The 17,811-nt window shown below is 46.5% G+C and overlaps 2 protein-coding genes across 4 annotated transcripts; both read left to right on the forward strand.

Annotated features, from left to right (window-relative positions):
- The first annotated feature begins 16 nt into the window (after positions 1-16).
- On the forward strand, positions 17-8,701 carry LOC101078112 (sortilin). Its single transcript, XM_003973626.3, has 20 exons — positions 17-325; positions 3,532-3,594; positions 3,689-3,762; positions 3,860-3,962; positions 4,057-4,218; positions 4,307-4,380; positions 5,415-5,464; positions 5,538-5,665; positions 5,740-5,884; positions 5,962-6,117; positions 6,279-6,391; positions 6,533-6,635; positions 6,707-6,875; positions 6,964-7,148; positions 7,226-7,415; positions 7,645-7,761; positions 7,864-7,972; positions 8,083-8,201; positions 8,285-8,411; positions 8,486-8,701. The coding sequence occupies exons 1-20, from the start codon at positions 92-94 to the stop codon at positions 8,498-8,500; spliced, it is 2,436 nt and encodes an 811-aa protein (XP_003973675.2). The 5' UTR covers positions 17-91; the 3' UTR covers positions 8,501-8,701.
- Positions 8,702-10,502: 1,801 nt separating this feature from the next.
- Positions 10,503-16,037, forward strand: mdm4 (MDM4 regulator of p53). 3 transcript variants are annotated; one of them, XM_011614227.2, is made up of 11 exons: positions 10,503-10,837; positions 11,061-11,148; positions 11,258-11,332; positions 11,429-11,562; positions 11,661-11,710; positions 12,058-12,122; positions 13,163-13,256; positions 13,334-13,494; positions 13,630-13,827; positions 13,922-13,990; positions 14,070-16,037. In XM_011614227.2, the coding sequence occupies exons 2-11, from the start codon at positions 11,077-11,079 to the stop codon at positions 14,637-14,639; spliced, it is 1,488 nt and encodes a 495-aa protein (XP_011612529.2). In that variant the 5' UTR covers positions 10,503-10,837; positions 11,061-11,076; the 3' UTR covers positions 14,640-16,037. The 3 variants fall into 3 exon arrangements, with proteins under 3 accessions (XP_011612529.2, XP_011612530.2, XP_003973674.2); XM_011614228.2 differs by having other exon boundaries at positions 13,928-13,990; XM_003973625.3 differs by having other exon boundaries at positions 13,645-13,827.
- Positions 16,038-17,811: the final 1,774 nt, after the last annotated feature.

Below are 17,811 nucleotides of genomic sequence, written 5' to 3' on the forward strand. Positions count from 1 at the left end.
TCAGTGAGGATGCTTTTGGTGATGAGGGGGGGTATGCTGGGACAAGAAGAGTTTGTGGCCGTCTTTAAAGTTGCACGGTCGTCTGTTAAACATGACCCTTGCGTCTCGTATGATTCTCTCGCTTGGTTTGTTGTCGTCCGCGCTTGGCTCCGCACTCCAGCGGGAGGAAAAGGATGCGAGGAGGCTGCAGACGGAGTTTGGGAATGATGAGGGGCCACGTACTTCGGAGGGGTCGCTGCTCTCGAAAGGCAGCCCAGGACTGAATGAAAAGACGTGCACAGCTCCGCCCGGGCTCGAAGCGACCCTGCGAGAAGACACCCATTCAGTAAGTGGACCATTCGGGTTTCTTTCCCCGCCATTAAAGCAATAAAGTGTAAGGATCCGGGAAGCGTTTGCTTTCCTGAAGTGCTTCCACTGGCAGCACATGGAGCTGCTGTAAACAACAAACGCGCCACCATCAACTACACAATCCAAGAAACAATTGTTCTCTTTGCATGACACACAACATGTCAAACCTTTAAACTTCCCTCTCTTGTGTCACGCAGCATCATGTCATTTACTGGGGTTTTTCAATTACAAGGACAGAAGAATAAGATTGTTGCAACTGCAGCATTTGAAAACAGAAATGAATTATTCCATATTGACCATTTACGTATGCAAGATTTTAGCAGCATTCATGGGTGCAGGAATTAAATACCTGTCACCAAACCTGGCCTCACCTACGGTGGCCTCATGTGAAACAAATAGATCCAGAGGTTTCCCGAATGGGAATGTATTCTTTAATTAATAATTCCTCTGAGACAGTTTATGTAGAAAGATGGACGATCAATAATCTGTTGTTCTGAGGGAGTTTTTATGATGCAGGAAGCTCCTTTTACTGACAGCAGGCAGCGGTTTGTGGGTTAAAATACTCATACACCAATAATTATGGCAGACACACGCCTGTAAACATTTAGTCACACTCTTGGAACAGTCCAACTCATCTTATACACCAAGGACACCTCAGACGACACCTCTCAGTGTTATGGCACTGAGCATGTGGTAATAAGAGTTTACATGAGCAAGAAGGACCCAGCTGTCCAGAGGAATGTTGAGGAAAAACAACTTGTTTTAAAAGTACAGCACGCCACAGGACAGCCTTTGTGTGGAGAAATTACATCACACCTCCACAAACTCCGGAGCCTAGACGTGACTCTGAAGGAGGACAGACTCCTCCTCTCCCTCGCAGACATTCCCCACATTTTTGACTTGATCTGAGCACCGATCTGGATGTGAGTCTCACCTGTCTGTCATTAGAACTTGGCCTGAGTTCAGAGCACATCAGCAGATTCGATTCTTCAGTGGAAGGGTTTATTTTTCCAATTTAAGGCCCAATAAGGCGGTTGTATGTTTTTGTCAGTTTTTCCTGCTTGTTTCACAGGCGGTTCATTTAGCCGACTCAGACAGGCCTGCTGATTCTTCTTTTCCTCCTCGACATCCTTTCGGTCCGTCCCCACTGACCAAATAAACATGGAGGCTTGTTCTTTTTCAGAGTGTAACTGGGTCCCAGCCAGCTGTAGCAGCACCAAGGAAAGCATTTAAGTTGATGTCGAGAGGGGAGGGAGAGGGTGAAGGGTTGTACGTTGCACGGCGGACGCACTAAGAGAACAACAAGTCAAATACTCATAAATATTCATCACTTTGGTAGAAGCTCTTCACATGCCAGACGGCCGTAAACCACGTTTTGGGCCTGTATTTGGACCCTTGGATGAGGTTAAAGCAGTTACACAATTAGTGTTCCAGCAGAAAAGGCAGCTTTGTTAACTTTGGACCGAGCACACGGCCCAAAACTGCAAAGAGGTGACAAGAGCCGTTGTTGCCCAGGCCAAAGAAAAGTCAAGGAGGAGACAAAGATCCTTAAACACATCTGGATACACAAAAAGGCTGACCACTGAAACAGCTGTTCCTCACCATCTTTATCACCTTCTGCCGCCAGAACCCCCCCCCCCCCCACACACACACACACACACAAACACAAACACACACAGATGCTTGAATTCTAAAAAATCTGTTTTTTAATATTACCAAAGGTTCTTTTTTTTACCTGCAGCCGCCCTCTTGTGGTTGTCCTGAAGGCCGGGGCATTAAATAATATATGAACCAGTTTATGGTAGAGTTTTCATTCCGTCTGTCCTCGCTTTTGAATTTTTATAAACAAAACGGCCAGAAAGAGGCGATTGTGGTGGTTTCTGGAGGCTTAGAGAGGACTTCCCACTGTACTCTCAAGATTGACGTTGTCCGTGTGGACATGAAACGGGGCCTTTTTCTCCCACGTGTGAAGGTCACGTCAGGTTTATGAGGACACGCCAAACAGGCTCAACGCGCCCCTCTGTGATTAGGCTCAGGTTCCTCACCTCTCCACATCCTTCAGTGACCTGTGCTCCATACGAGGGATGGAGATTATTTAACATCAGCACCTTTAGAAAAGCCTGATGTAAATACAGCCTTGTAGTGCTGGGAAACTAATATGCAGCTGTCACGAGTCTGGTCGTGAAGATTGGTACAGTAGCAGTACCCAACATGCCTTTCACCTGTGTCATTTTTTATAGTTATGTGTAAAGGTTAGGGTATAAAAAGTCTTTGAAAATGTTCTTTTTTAGATGTGACTACGTAGACAGGGGGATGGAAATGTTCGTTCATGCTCTTGGATGGCCAGTTTCCACTGGAGCTGTTTACGAGCGTCCAGCAGGCCCTCTCCTGTGGCTTTATAGAGCCGTATGTAGACTGCACCAGGCAGGACCCACCTTGTAAACATCCCTGTTCTGCATGTAAAAGGAGGGGGAGGAGGAGAGGGACCTTGTTCCTGTGCCAGACTGTGAGCATTGCTGAAATGAGCACTTGAGCCTCACTCTGGATCAAAAGGCTGGAACGCTGTTTGGATGCAGAGCACAACTGAAGCCGAAGTGTGAAGCTCAACTTTCCCTCTCACCTCCAGTGGTTTTTCTGCTTATCTGTAGTTTATGAGCAGAATTGCGCGCATGTTTAATGAATGTGGATTTCTCTGTGTTGTCTGGCCGCCTCTAATTGTCCTCTTCGCCGACCGCGGCTTTGTCATGTAGACAGGAATGTAGGTCACACACACTGGACAGTTGGGACAATTGCTGCTGTCCTCTCGGCCGTCCGGCGAGCAACAAGCTCACATCCCCTTTGGAATCTGATCTCAGGCTGCCGAACGACACCCAAAGCATTATTCATTGAATTATGGAAAAAAGAAGTTATAAAGCAGGTGGTATAAATAACAGGTTTGTAAAGGCTGAATAGTAACACCAGCCTGGTTATGATAGGAGCGTGTCTGCACAGACGCTAACATCAGCAAGTATCAAGCAAGACTAAAATAGGCAGCAAGACTAAAATATTGTGTTTTACTGCAAAGGGTTGTAACCAGGTGTCTGGATGAGTCCGGAGGAATGTTGCCCCCATCCCTGTGTATGGGAAGCACGTGAAACATAGCAATGTATTTCTGAGCAGTTCTGTTTCTGCCTTTTCTTTCAGTTTATGTTCAAAGTGAAGACCATGAGTTCGCTGTCTCTGGCCTGGGTGGGCGACGCCTCGGGGGTGAGTTTGTGACCTGTAAATGGAAGAAATGTACATTTCATGTAAATGAAAGAAAAAGAGGGAACGGGACTGTTTTTAATGTCTCATCTCCCAGGTGCTGCTGGTGTTGACAACGTTTCAGGTGCCGCTGTTCATGGTGCATTTTGCCCAGTCCAACCTCTATAGGAGGTGAGAAATACCTGAACCGTGACGCCGCGCGTTCCATTTTAAGGGTGTAGAACTGCTGGAGTTTGGGGCTGTAACTGCTGCTCTCTCACCGTTCCAGCAAAGACCACGGGAAGACCTTCCAGGATGTGACTCACCTGATCAACCACACCTTCATCCACACGGATTTCGGCATCGCCATCAGTCCTGACCACTCGGGAAAGGTGAGGCGAGGGCGGGGGGGGAGACGGAAAGCATCTTTGTTGTGGCGGCCTCGGAGAGGATTCCATTCAAAGCTCTACTCTGTGCTGAATTCAGGTGATGCTCACAGGTGATGTTTCAGAAACCAGTGGGTTTCGGCTGTTTCGGTCGCGCGACTTCGGCTTGACCTTTGACCCGGTTGACCTTCCGTTTGAGCCGCTCATTCAGATGCTGTACAACCCGGGAGACTGCAACATCATTTTGACGCTCAGCGTCATGGTACCTGCTCTTCTGCTTTAGTCCAGACCTGATTTACTGCAGCTCCATCAATTAACTGAATCATTTCGACTGTTTCTTTTCCCTCCAGTTGGACCTCTGGTTATCTGAAGACTTTGGCGCCACCTGGCGGAAAATTCATGACAGTGTCTGTCTGGTCAGATGGTGAGAAACTTTTTTTCTATAATTAAATTCGAGCCGAAAAACGAATTATTTACAGTAAAACGATTATTTTTTTGGATGAGTATTAATATCTTACTTCTTCTGAATATGAGTGGTGATTGATTATTTCTTTTTAACCACGGTATTTGGGCATTTCTGGTTCATATTCTTTCTGCAAATGATATTTTGCTGATCCAATCCCATTTCCAAAAATCTGTTATTATTCAAAGTGTTCTGTTTCACACTTTCTGGACAATAAGGGTGCATTCCAGACTGTTTTCCCCTTTACCAGAGGCCAATTTCATCTAACCACAGTTCGGTCTCAAGCCTACAGACAAATAAATCCTAATTTCTCATGGAAGAGTTACACTTTATAAATCTGGAGCCAGATACACTTAAACGAGTGAAACCTACCAAAGCTTTTTGTAGTGAATGATAGGGTGGAATGTGGCTTATACAGTCCAGGTCACGGTGCTGGCTTGTATTTATATGTGAGTAGATGATCTCGTTTCATTTTCAGATAGCAGATTATTAAGCGGTGTTGTCGATGGACACGGGTCATTTGTGTTTGCTCACAAAGTAGCCTGAAGCCGTGTGTGTTTGGAGTTCCTGTGTGCGGTTTTGCCCATTTTTTTGTTATCCCAGCTGTCTCCCTCTCAGCTGGATCGTTGTCGTGGGCCTACTTTAGTGTGGTCACCAAAGTTCACATGGGGTTGTGGTGTCAGCGTGTGGTCATCAGCGCTGCATTGTGGGAACGCCGTTGCGGCGCTGCGTGGCCGCAGCTGTCGCTCAGGCTCCGGCCGAGATGGACTGCAGAGCGAATCATGAGTCAGCAAAGTCATTCTTATTCAGGCCACGGTCCAGGAAAAGCCTAATATCTGCACCGTGGAAAAAAGGCATCTTCTTTCACAATAAAGAAAACCACAAGGGGGGGGGGGGGGGGGGGGGGGCATTGATGTGCAACTCACTCACACACATCTGGAAACCACAACCCTAATTGGTGATTTCTATTCTCTCCCCTATTTTCTCCCATGCAGGGGCCAAAAAAACAGCATCTACTTTACTACAAACCACAACAGATCATGCAGTAAGTGCAGCCGCGCGATTGTCAGTCGCACATGTGAAAACGGGCCGAATCCAGTCACACATGTTTCTGTCAGACGACAGAGGCTCGTTGGAATTGAGGAAGACGGCAGACTACGGGCGAAGTTTCCAGACCATCGCAACAAGAGTTTACTCTTTTGTTCTGGGGGGACGCTTTGTGTTTGCTTCCATCATGACTGGGACGGTACGTGTGTAAAATGTGTTGGTGTTGCAGCTTTGCGTTGCTTTTTTTCATGTGTGTGTGTGTGTGTGTGTTAGGGTACTGAGCGTATGATCCATGTATCTGTGGATGGAGGGCAGGTGTGGAACATCGCTCAGCTTCCTTCAGTCAACCACGAACAGTTCTACTCCATCCTGGCAGCCACCCGGGACATGATTTTCATGCACGTGGACGACCCCGGAGGTGGGAATGACTGAGGGTGTTGGTAGCTAGTGATACTGACGCTTGACGATCTTTTTGTCTGGTGCTTATGTGAGCAGACTCAGGGGTCGGAACTATTTACGTGTCAGACGACAGGGGAGCCGTCTTCTCCAAGTCTTTGGAACGGCACCTTTACACCACAACAGGGAGCGAAACGGACTTCACCGCCATCACGTCGCTCCGGGGCGTCTACATGACCAGCGTGCTCACGGAGGGTGAGTTAACACACTGATTCCACACTCACACAGTGGGGCAGCAGAAAACAGGAAGTTACGCTAGAGCATATGTAAAAACGAGGCAAAATGTCCCCAGCGACACTGTCTCATTGTCTTCTAAAGGGGAAAGTTTACAGTTTGTATTTTTATCGGCTTTGCAGATGGTGTCGTAGAGACCGTGGTCACGTTCGACCAGGGCGCTAAATGGCAGGTGCTGCGCTCTCCACAGAGCAGCCAGTGTGACTCTGAGACCTCCACCAACAGGCCCAAGAGAGTGAGAAACACACACCTTGAGACATTACAGTCATGTTGCCGGTGCAGATGTACCAGGGTTAGGGTTAGTTAGGTAGTTAGGGTTGGCTGGGTTTTGTAGAATCGGTGACGCTGTTTCAGCTTAATTGTTGCGTCTCTACAGTGCAGACTTCACATCCACGCCTCCTACAGCACCACCATGAAGATGAATGTTCCCATGTTGCCTCTGTCGCAGCCCAACGCCGTGGGTCTGGTTCTGGCTCATGGTAAAAGAAACACCAAACAACCACTCAGGTGACATGGTGTCATTTATCACCACTCTTGTCCGTGTCTACAGGAAGTGTTGGAGACTCAGAATCGGTTCTCTCCCCTGACGTGTATGTGTCTGATGATGGCGGCTACTCGTGGCTGTTGGCCCTCAAAGGCCCCCATCATTACGCTATACTGGATTCTGGAGGGCTGCTGGTGGCTGTGGAGCACACCAACGTCCCTGTCAATCAGATCAAGTCAGCTAAACTGGGAATGGGGGACAGTTGTTGGTTTGTTTTCAGAGCGCCATCGGGCTCAAATTGTCTTATCGCTCTCTCCTTGAAGATTTTCCACAGACGAGGGTCAGTGTTGGCACGCGTATAACTTCACCAGCGACCCGTTCCACTTTGTCAGCATGGACAGCGAGCCCGGCTCCCGCTCCATGAACGTCAGCCTGTGGGGCTACAGGACCGGCTTCACCAAATGGGTGGTGATCACCGTGGACTTCAGGAAGCTTTTCACCCAGGACTGTGAGTATTCGGGTGCGTAGAGCTGCTGACCGCTCAGCGTCGTCTGAGATGATGAGCGCGCACGTGTTTACGCGCAGGTACTGATGCGGACTACGTGCAGTGGCTGGCTCATTCAACGGAATCTACTGGACCCGGTGATGGATGTGTGCTAGGCTACAAAGAGACCTTCTTAAGGCTGAGGAAAGGATCCGTCTGCTGGAATGGGAGGGATTATTCTGTCACCAAGATACTGTCTCCCTGTCCCTGCACGTTGGATGATTATCACTGGTATGAATTTTGGCGCGGTGGTGCGGCGATCATGGATTTGGCATCTTAGTAAGAAGGTTCTAGGTTCCACTCCGGCCTTTCTTTGTGGAGTTTGTATGGTTCTCTCGTGTCTGTATCCACATTCTGCTGGCCCGCGGTGTGAGTGTGGGGCAGACTTGGTCCACCTCTGTGAGCACTGGGAAATGTGAACCTCACAGCATGTTGATTCGGGCTGCGCTCTGTCCTACAGTGATTTTGGATATTACCGGCCAGAGAACAGCTCCGAATGTGTGGAGCAGGAGGAGATGAAGCGCCGTCCTCTGGAGTTCTGTTTAAACGGCACCGTGGAGCAGCTACGGACCAGTGGGTGAGGCTCCCTCATTCGGCCCTGAAAAGGATTTTTACCAAACACAACCAGGCACTGCTGAACTGCACAGACCCTGTCTGTCCTCCTCTGTTTGTGACAAAGCTACCGAAAGATTCCTGGCGACCAGTGTGAGGGAGGTTTCCAGCCAGAGAGGAAGGAGACGGCCCTGAGCAGGATCTGCATCAGTGACTTCCTTCGTACAGATTCTCTGGTCAGTTCTTCACACACAGAAAATTTGACCTTCAACCCTGTTAAACCGCATGTCCTGAAAATTCAGTACCTTCTAAACAGCAGTGGACTCAATTTCCTCTCCCCCCCCAGACACCTCACCACCAGTCCTCACCAAATACCGCTGTCATAGTGACGGTTGTTATAGCAATCCTGCTAATGAGCGCTGTCATGGGCGTTTGGCTGGTGAAGAAATATGTGTGTGGAGGACGGTGAGTCAAAGTTTATTCCACATTTAAGTACACATGTATGCTGCTTTTTGTTCCTGACTTATATTTTTTGATGTTTTCACCAGGTTCCTCGTGCACAGATACTCTGTTATGAGGGAACACGTGGAGGCGAACAAAATAGAAGGGGTCGATGACGTTGACAGTCACAGCACAGAGACAGAAAAAGCGCACTACAATGAAGACTCAGATCAGGTATCTCCTCCTTTCTTTTTATTGAAACAGTTTGATCATCACAGAACTAATTTGTGGTGTTTGTCTCCCAACAGGACCTTTTAGAATAATATTCTAGTAACATTCAGCCTCTGTCTGCCACATGTTGCACACAGAGTGATTAGCGTTGCCTTCGTACTTCTCTCGCTCCCTCTAGTGGCCGGAGGACTCATCAGCAGCTCACGCCACTTCCTTCTTTCAGTTGAGTTGCCTGTAGGAAGTCAAAGCTCTGATTTGGGGAGGGGGGCATAAACTCAGCCTGGAGCAGAAGAAAGCTGGTGGTGGTGGGGGGGGGGGGGGGTCTGGAGAGCTTTTTTTGATTCTGTCAAACACAGTTTTGTGAAGTCTGAGTATGTGCTGTCTTGTCTTGTTTTCTTCCATGCTGCCCTGAACAATTGGTGGCTGATGACATTCTGAAGCGATATGGAAGCCCCAAACAAGCTGTGACCTTGTAATATGATGTGCAGCCAACAGGAAAGGATAATCTGTTTTTTGAGTTCAGAAATATCTGCCGCCAGCAACTTTCTTTGCTAGTAATTTGATACAGTCCTGTTCTGCACAGCAGCCATTTTAACATTTATTCTCTTTATTTCAGTTACTAAAATCAGGCACTTTGCACCACTTTGTAATTCAAAACTATAGAAAATGGTTTTAAGGTTAAATTTTAGGCTAGGTAAAAATATAACTTCAACCATCTTCCTCTTCCAAAAATAAGAAGTATATATTTTACAAGTGTTAGAATAAAAGGTCATATGGTAACATTTTTTTAAGAATAATTAATGCTGAGGTTTTATTTGTAAATTCACTTCAAAATGAGTCAGAATTACATGTTAACAACTTGCCACATATCAAGCAAAGAAATGGGACCTTGTAAAGTCCATATTAGCCTTTTTAGTGCTTTGGGAATTCTTGGAATAAATGTTAAACAGGTCATTAAGCAGTGTCATGATTTAAAATACAAGGTACCTTTTTACGTGTTGCAGCATCCCACATCCTGTTTGTCCTCCCTGTGTGTGTGTGTGTGGTGGAAGTGAAAGACTTGAATTATTGCCAAAGCACTTTTCATAACTTTAGAGGTGATGTAATCAAGCTTAGTCCAGTCGTGCGTGTATGAAAACAATCCTAGCCCAAAATCTTTACTTGAAATTCCCGCTGTCTTTACATCCGAATAGACATGCAGACAGATGGTTTTGTGTGTGTGTGTCTGTGTGTGTTTTTGCGTGTGTGTGTGTGTGTGTGTGTTACACAGGGGAGAGAAGGGTGCATAATAATATGCCTTTTTTAATTATCTTAATTTAGATGCAGACATAATCATCCAGTTAATCTAATGTCTAAGAGATAAAGCTGAATTTGTAGATTAAATAAAATCCTGTTAACGCTAATATAAAATGATCTTTATTCTAAGTACCATAAAGCAATTAATTAACATCATTTGATGTGTAGAAAATAAATGATGGCTGGATACATTTATATTATTTGCGATGCGATGCTAAAGAATCTGGTGTTTGCAGGCTTCGTATTGAACATTATTACTGCAGAATTAATAGGAACATCCCAGCAAATAAGCTATTGTCATAAGATGGCCTAATATAGAGGCATATTCTCAAGGACTGATGGGTGGACTTTGTGACATCTGAAAGCAACTTGCTTGATGCATCTGTATTTACACAACTGTACAAACAAACCCACATATTTACTACTCAATGAAAATATACCTTGCACTGTATCTACAGATCTGTGAAAGAAGAAATTGCTTGTGTGCCTCATTCAATTGTGTTTTCATTACTGTTTGCTAGAATATCAGAGATGATTACAGTACATCTGGATTAAATAACTATACCATCACCATTTTGCATATTTTGACTAGAATAACACTCCATTTATATAATCTTTATTTGGATTTGTTCATTGGATATTTCTGATGATGTATTGATAATAAAGGTTTTTAAAAGCCATGAAGTTAAAGAGATTAATAACACATTTTTTATGAATTCAAAAGATGAATACGCGTCACGCAAGCGCAGTACCACCCCTCTACCAGTAGGGGCGCGCTTCGTATCTGCGTTTCCGGAATACGTCGATCGCGATCGTTGGTTTGAATCTGTAGTTCAGTTAGCTTCGCTGTCTACCTGTCAGAGCCACATAGTTTAAAAGTTGAGCAGCTACTGAAATATATTTACATTGCAGTGGTCGAGTTATAATGCGACAGTCCACGACAAGCGATGCCGCGGCGTTTGCGTGATGTTAATTCGGCCCCATGAGGTATTAACGAAGGTATTCCTCTGGAAATAGCTAAGTTAGCCAATGTTAGCGTGGCTTTCGTGTTAGCTAACACGGGGTCGCTACGATGGCAATATCATCCTGAGTCAACGTTTCCCAGGTGTTACATTTCACACGCCAGTGTTTTGGTAAGGTTTCCATTTTGGTTCAGCATCTTCAAAGTGAAACATGCATATATGCTTCCCTGCGCGGGTTAGCAACAATAGCAACTGTTGTTAGCTGTCGGATGTGATCTTATTCAGGCGCACTCTCCTGTTTAGGCCAAATACACTCGACTGTTTAATACGAGCGAGCTTTATGTAATGCGATGATTTCATTATTTCCTTGTCGTGTTACAATTCTGGCTTCCAGTTTGAGGACTTTTACTATGAGCTCTCTATCAGCCGAGCCTCCATCATCAAGCTCTTCATGCAGGACACTTCCAGGAGAAGGAAGCCAGGTACAATTTTTTCTATACACCTCTATTAGATTTTTAAAAACAATTCAGGCAATATCCAACGATTAATATATACATTATTGTAAGGTTCTGGCTGTGTCTCCTGTGACAGGTTCAGCCAAAAGCCCCTCTCCTGCAGATTCTGCGTGTTGCAGGAGCCCAGGAAGAAGTCTTCACATTGAAAGAGGTAAGTTGACAGGCAAAATGTCAAGAATGTGAGGATACAGGCTGTTAAACCTGTTCAGAAACCCACCTCATGGGTCTTGTGATGTCTCCTGTTTAGGTTATGCACTACTTGGGTCAGTACATCATGGGAAAGCAACTGTATGATAAACAGAGGCAACACATAGTTCACTGCCAGGATGATCCCTTAGGAGAGCTGCTGGAGGTGGAGAGCTTTTCTGTCAAAAACCCAAGGTAACCTTCAACCCAAATGGTCTCTGCAACTCATGCTGGACTAAGATTTTCTGGCTTTATAAATGATCCCGTTTTAAGTGGTCTATTCTGCTTTCCAGCCCGGTGTATGAAATGCTGAAGAAGTACTTAGTTGTGCTCGGCTGTGCTGGTAAGTGTCACTGTTGCAATGATGTCTTTGTTGCTTATTTGAAACTGTTTTTTTTTTTTGTTTTTTTTTCAAAATACGACTGAAAATTCAATTGTCAATTTGTTTTCTCTTACCTTTTTCCATTGACACTGATATTTTATTTGCCCCTTTAAATTAAGTTTCAGGAGGAGCTCCTCGGGAATACGTGGCCTCTTCGCTTTATTCTTTGTTTTTGTAGTTTATGCATCTTTTTGGGAAGCAGGAACCATTTTTTATGACATATAGAAGCCCCTGAGAGACTAAATAATGCTAAAATGCAAAAGGTCAGGGTTTGTTTTTTCTGTTACTGTGTCTTATCTGAAATGCAGACGCTGCAGAGAATCTTTCTGTGGGCCGTGAATGTGTAGAGAGCGGAGTGGAGGATCGTGGTCAGGTAAAACTTGGCATGGTGCTCAGGAGAAACAGAGACCCCAGCCTTGCTTGCTTCACTACACACAACCCAAAAGAATTAGGAGGAGCTGGCGAAGGCTGATTAAAGAGCTCTTTGGTTCGGTCTGGACTTGATCTTAGTCAAAATTGTTACCAAACGATCCAAAACAGTTGAGTTTGGAGGGGACGTGATTCAGATTCAGCGCCTCTCTGCTTGTGTGTAGTGAGGAGGGGAGGAAAGGTCCGCTGTCTCCGTTGGTGTGCATTTGTACAGAGTGGCACCGTCTCTGTACAGCTCCATCCGTGGTTTGGTCTGGTGGCGTTTCGATCCACCAGCGCCATCCAGTGGATGGGGAGGCAGAGTCTTTTTCTCTGTCTGTCAGAGGTCTCTTCTCTGCTTCGCCCTGAAGGAACCCAGCTCCTGTTCAAACACAGCCCTCAGTTACCCCGACCTGTTCCACCCATCCCTGTCTTCCATCACCCCTCCTTTCCGCTCCTTCCCACCACTGCAGGCTGCTCATGTGGACAAATTTGTTGAGGCACAAGCCTAAATTTGGAGGTCACCGTTCTTGAAGAATTCTACCAGAATTCCTAAACAGTGGGAGGTTTAATCTTTCTCTCTGCTCTGTTTTTCTTTTTGTGTGCGGAGAATATAATTAAGGACTGATTTCATTAGCTCTATGTAGTCCTTCTTCGTCTACCTATTTAACATGTATAACTGTCTATTTAAATCCACAAGTCACCTCAGAATAAGTCATCACTCACTGCGTGACTCGTGCTACGTGCTCCCATTCTTCCTGTCTGTTTAATTTGGACACTGGCTCTCTGGTTCAGTAGTTTTTCTGTCTGTTTTATTGTCATCATCTTCACATGCTTATGTTGTCAGATTGTCTCCTTCCCACTGGTCCTTACCCAATTTGCCCAGCCCCCTGTTCCCTGTACCACCTCCCAGTGCCTAGAGGTCAATTTGAAGAGGAGCTGTGGGTCCTCCAAGTGCTCGGTCATCGATGTGTAGTCTAATTTCTGCCCTTTCCCCTTCTCTAGATGTGTAGAGGTGTGGTCAAAGCAGGACAGACTATCATTGACGGGTCTCTCCTGCAGACCCCCTCTCAGAGACGACCGCGGGAGCCAGATGAAGGTAAACGTTCGGTTTTAAACTCCACATTTCAAGTAAAATGCCTGATGGCTGGTTTTAACTCTTCAACGTCTCTCCAGACTCTCTTGAAGGCCTGCCACGATCAGCCTGCAAACGACCTAAACTGGACGTTTCTCTGGATGAGTGGGACCTGTCAGGCCTGCCCTGGTGGTTTCTGGGTAATCTCCGGAGTAATTACAGCTGCAAGAGCAACGGTTCCACTGACATTCACACAAACCAAGTAAGAACTATCACATGCTAGAAGCTGTTCATGAGCAGTCAGACGGTTCAGGGTTCTTTTCATGTTAGCACATCGGGTCATTTATATGTGGCATAAAACAGAAGCACAACAATGGTGGTCTGACTGATGTGTCAGCTGTCTCCTGCCCAGGAGGAGGACACGGCCATCGTGTCGGACACCACCGATGACCTGTGGTTCCTGACCGAGGGCGAGAGTGAACAGGTAAGCGTGGAGATGAAAGAAGCTGCCCTGGAAGAAGGGCGTGGAGGCGAAGGAGAGGCTTGTTCTGAGGAGGACGACAGAGCAGGGAAGGAAGAGAAAGGGGATCGAGAGGTGTGTGCAGATAAACCAGAGACCTTCAGGCCTGGAGTAATGTGGTTACGGAGCCTCGAGCTGCCCGTCTTGATTGTTTTACATATTATTTAAGATGCAGGAGGAGCCTGATGAGGACTCGCAGTGTCTGAGCGATGACACCGACATAGAGATCTCCACACAGGTTTGTGTCCCTTTATTTCTCTCTCTATTTGTCCGATTCCGCTTCTGCACTTGACTTTGCGCCGCTTCCCACCTCCAAGGATGCATGGCAGTGTACGGAGTGCAGGAAGTACAACACACCTCTCCAGAGGTACTGCGTTCGCTGCTGGGCTCTTCGGAAAAACTGGTACAAAGACGTCCCTCGGCTCGCCCATTCCCTCTCTGTTCCCGACATCCCGGCGTGCAGTTCTCTCACCGCCCAGGATGACGAGGACGACAGCGATGCCGGCATCGACGTCCCAGACTGCACCAGGACCGTGTCTGACCCCGTCATCTTGCCCTCTCACTCCACAGCCGATCGACCGTTGCCCCCCGCGCTGTCAGGAAAGGGCAAAGCTCCCTGGTCTTCCAGCTTCCACAAGGATGAGCCGCTCTCCGAAGGGGATAGTCAGGAAAGTCTGGGCATGGAAGTGGAAGAGGTCAGGCCCGAGGCCCTGCTGGAGCCCTGCAAGCTCTGCCGTGTGCGACCAAGGAATGGGAACATCATCCACGGACGTACGGCTCACCTGCTCACCTGCTTTCCTTGCGCGAGGAGGCTGCACAAGTTCCACGCTCCTTGTCCAGGATGCGGGAAGATCATTCAGAATGTTATTAAGATATTCATTCTTTAAAAAGTGCACACGCACACACTCACTCAGTCAGTCAGTCTTTAGAACTTCAGCGATCACATGTTTCGACCTTACAGTTGCATGCACTTTGGTACACATGCCCTTGTGTACACAGACAACGTGCACCTTAAACGTGCGCAGACACTCGGTGGAGCTCGCTCTTTGCTGCATGACTTATTTTGCATCACACTGCCTCGGAAGTTAGGTTTCCAAAAAGGGATACAGTCGCATTGATATTTATTTATTTATTTGAAGAACTGGTGGTTGCAGGTTACGTAAATTACGAGATTTGATGAAGACCCCCCCACACACACACCCAAGGCTTTGCTTTTCCTCAACGTGCCATTTAAGAGACCTCGCCTTAGCCCAGTTTGGAGTTGGTTTTGACTGGTAGATTCACTTTAGGCCTCGCTACTAAGGTTTGGAAGCCCCAGTTCAGGTATGTACCTACAGAAACAAACATCCAATAAATGTCCAGCCTGCTTTGTTCTGTCTTCACCCCTTTTTTCCTCCTTCATTGGTGTTTTTCAGAGAATGATGATTGATTTATGAAGATGAGCTAGAAGGAAAAACAAAAGCTAAACCTCCAAAAATGTGAATGCAATGGGAAGTACAGATGCGGCTACTTAAGTTGTTTCTCTTAATAATCATAGTTTTTATAGACTAAACGTTTTCTTGTGGTAAATATGATTACTGTTGCATACGTGGTGATTCACTGCACAGTAGCTTTTGCTTTCTAGTTTAATTTGTGTTCAGAATTCACCAACATTACAAATGTGTATATCTTGAAATTAATTTATTTAAGAAACCTCTTTTTGTGTCCATGGGTAAAATGATTTTTACTCCAAGTTCTCCATAAACAGGATGTTACTTGAGCGGTGGGCAATGCTAGAGTACTTAAATAGAGCTGACCTTGTTGAATACGCTGCCATATATGTTAATATTTAAATTTATTATAGATATTATTTAGACGGTCCACCGGTTGTAAATTGTGCACACATTGAAATGAGCATTTAAATCCTGACCCTCCTGACTCTTTACTGTACTCAGCCTTTCTGCCAGCAGGTGGGGGGAAATCTATACTGTCTGGAGTCCACAGAAGCTGCAGCAGTAACATATAGCATATGTAGGGGCATGCTTCCTGTCATAGGGCCGCTGTGATATATCAATAATATACAAGATCAATGTAGCCTGTGGTATTCATCAGTAATCATTGTGACCCCCAACCCCCCCCCCCTCTAAAGCCAGACCTCATCAAAATGACTCTATTATGCTGTTAATATCATTAAAGGTTGAATTTATCTGTTGCTATTGGTGACAGGAGGTGAGGTGTACTCAACCACAGTACAGCTATTACAGATCTGTGTTTTTATTTGTTTGAATAAAAGTTAAACGACACGAGTCGGTTGTATGATTTGACTCCGTGTGTGTGTGTGTGTGTGTGTGTGCACTGAAGAATAAGTCATTGTGTGACAGGCCAGCTGTCGTGCGCCCTCTTCTTGGCTGGGCGGCAGCTCTTCTGCTTACTCATTACTCTGCTTGTTTGTAGCGGCCGCCCAGACTTCCCAGTACGCTGCAGATGCGGGGCCAGTGCAGCCGCGGTACCCCCGGGTGTCGTTTCAGTCAAAACGACTCAGTGGGGAATATTCCCTAATGAGTTTCCTCTTAAAGCTTACCCCCATCACAGCCCGCAGATGCCTCCATTTAATAGGAGCACTTTAGCAGCCGCGCGGGCGTTTAGAGCCGACTAATGAAAACGCACCGCATTAGAAACACGAGGCCACAACGTGCTGGTACATATTACCTATATAATACTTTTAATGGGTTTTAGTTTCAGTGGCGGTAAATCAAACCATTTGGGCCCGACTGCTACAAAATGCTAACGTTGGCTGTGACGACCTCAAGGTCAAGAGGGCAAACCCGGCACATAGCTGCTCCCCGGGATGGTTTCTGTTCATATTTTCTCTGTTTTCTGGCATTTATGGATGTTCCAACTATGGATCAGAGCAGATCCTCGAGCCTGGACCCAGTTCCTCGCCTCGGCCTGTTGGACTGCTCGGTTTTCTCCCCGTTTGTAACAAACGCTAAAAGAGTTCGCCCCTAAATCACAAACGGCATACTTCTCTGTCTGCATCATCGCGGCGTAAAGTCAAAGCAATGCTCGACACCCCCGGCGACACGGCCCTGGAAGCCTGGCAGCTCTAGAATGGCACAGTCAGGGAGTGGTAGGGGATCTACATGTTTCCATGGCGACAATGCCTCCATCCCAAAGCCCCGGAATAACTTAACACATTCTCTCTCTATCCCCTGTGGCGTATGTAACACTTCCTGGAGGGAAAATAGTTAGGGCGGAAGCTCGGCGGTGAACTTTTGCTCCTTTATTTTGGTCGGAATTTCTAATTTTATTGCTGATTCAGCCGTTCGCCTCATCCTGTGTTTCAGCGAGTCAACAAATACTTGTGTGATATTTCTGTGACACACCCGGGACGTCAGGCCTCAGCCCGTTTATCAGCGTTATTCCTCTGGCCGGCTGGAACTGATGAATGAACGTCACCTGTATCTCTGTCAGGAATCTCATTTTTTCCACATTCACACACACACACACACACACACACACACACACCCCTTTCTCTCTGTTGTGTCTGAATATTTGGTCACTCCAGAAACAAGGCTGCTAAATTTGTCCGCCCCGATGAAATGCGAGAAGGTCAGAGGAGCCGGACAAAAACAAAGATCTGAATGTGGTTAAAAAAAAAAGAAAAGAAAAAGGAATGAACGGCTTTCCAAGTGGAACAAAGAGGGTGAAACAGGCCGCGACAAAGTCGGAGCTTTAAATTCATCCTTCCAGATACGGAAGGTGACTTTGAAAAGTTATTGATGTCCGGAGCTGGAACATAGTTTCCACGTGGACGTCCACTCGGGTCTCACAACATTGGTCACAGGATCCAGACAGGAGAACCTCTTGGATCAGTTCTGCTGGTGGTGGATCCCTGCTGATGGTGGATCGCTTGCATGACAGCAATCCAGGCTGTGTTGCAGAGGAGCAAAAGATATTTACAGTAAACAACTCCTGCGGCTGCCATGCGCGCCAAAGTGTGTTAGTGGGAAGTGGGTTATGTGCGTCGGCATGAGCGGGGTTGTTTGTCCGCTGTAGCCTGGCAGCGAGCGGCGTGCC

The sequence above is a fragment of the Takifugu rubripes genome, chromosome 19 (genome assembly GCF_901000725.2).
Source record: "Takifugu rubripes chromosome 19, fTakRub1.2, whole genome shotgun sequence".
NCBI lineage: Eukaryota > Metazoa > Chordata > Actinopteri > Tetraodontiformes > Tetraodontidae > Takifugu > Takifugu rubripes.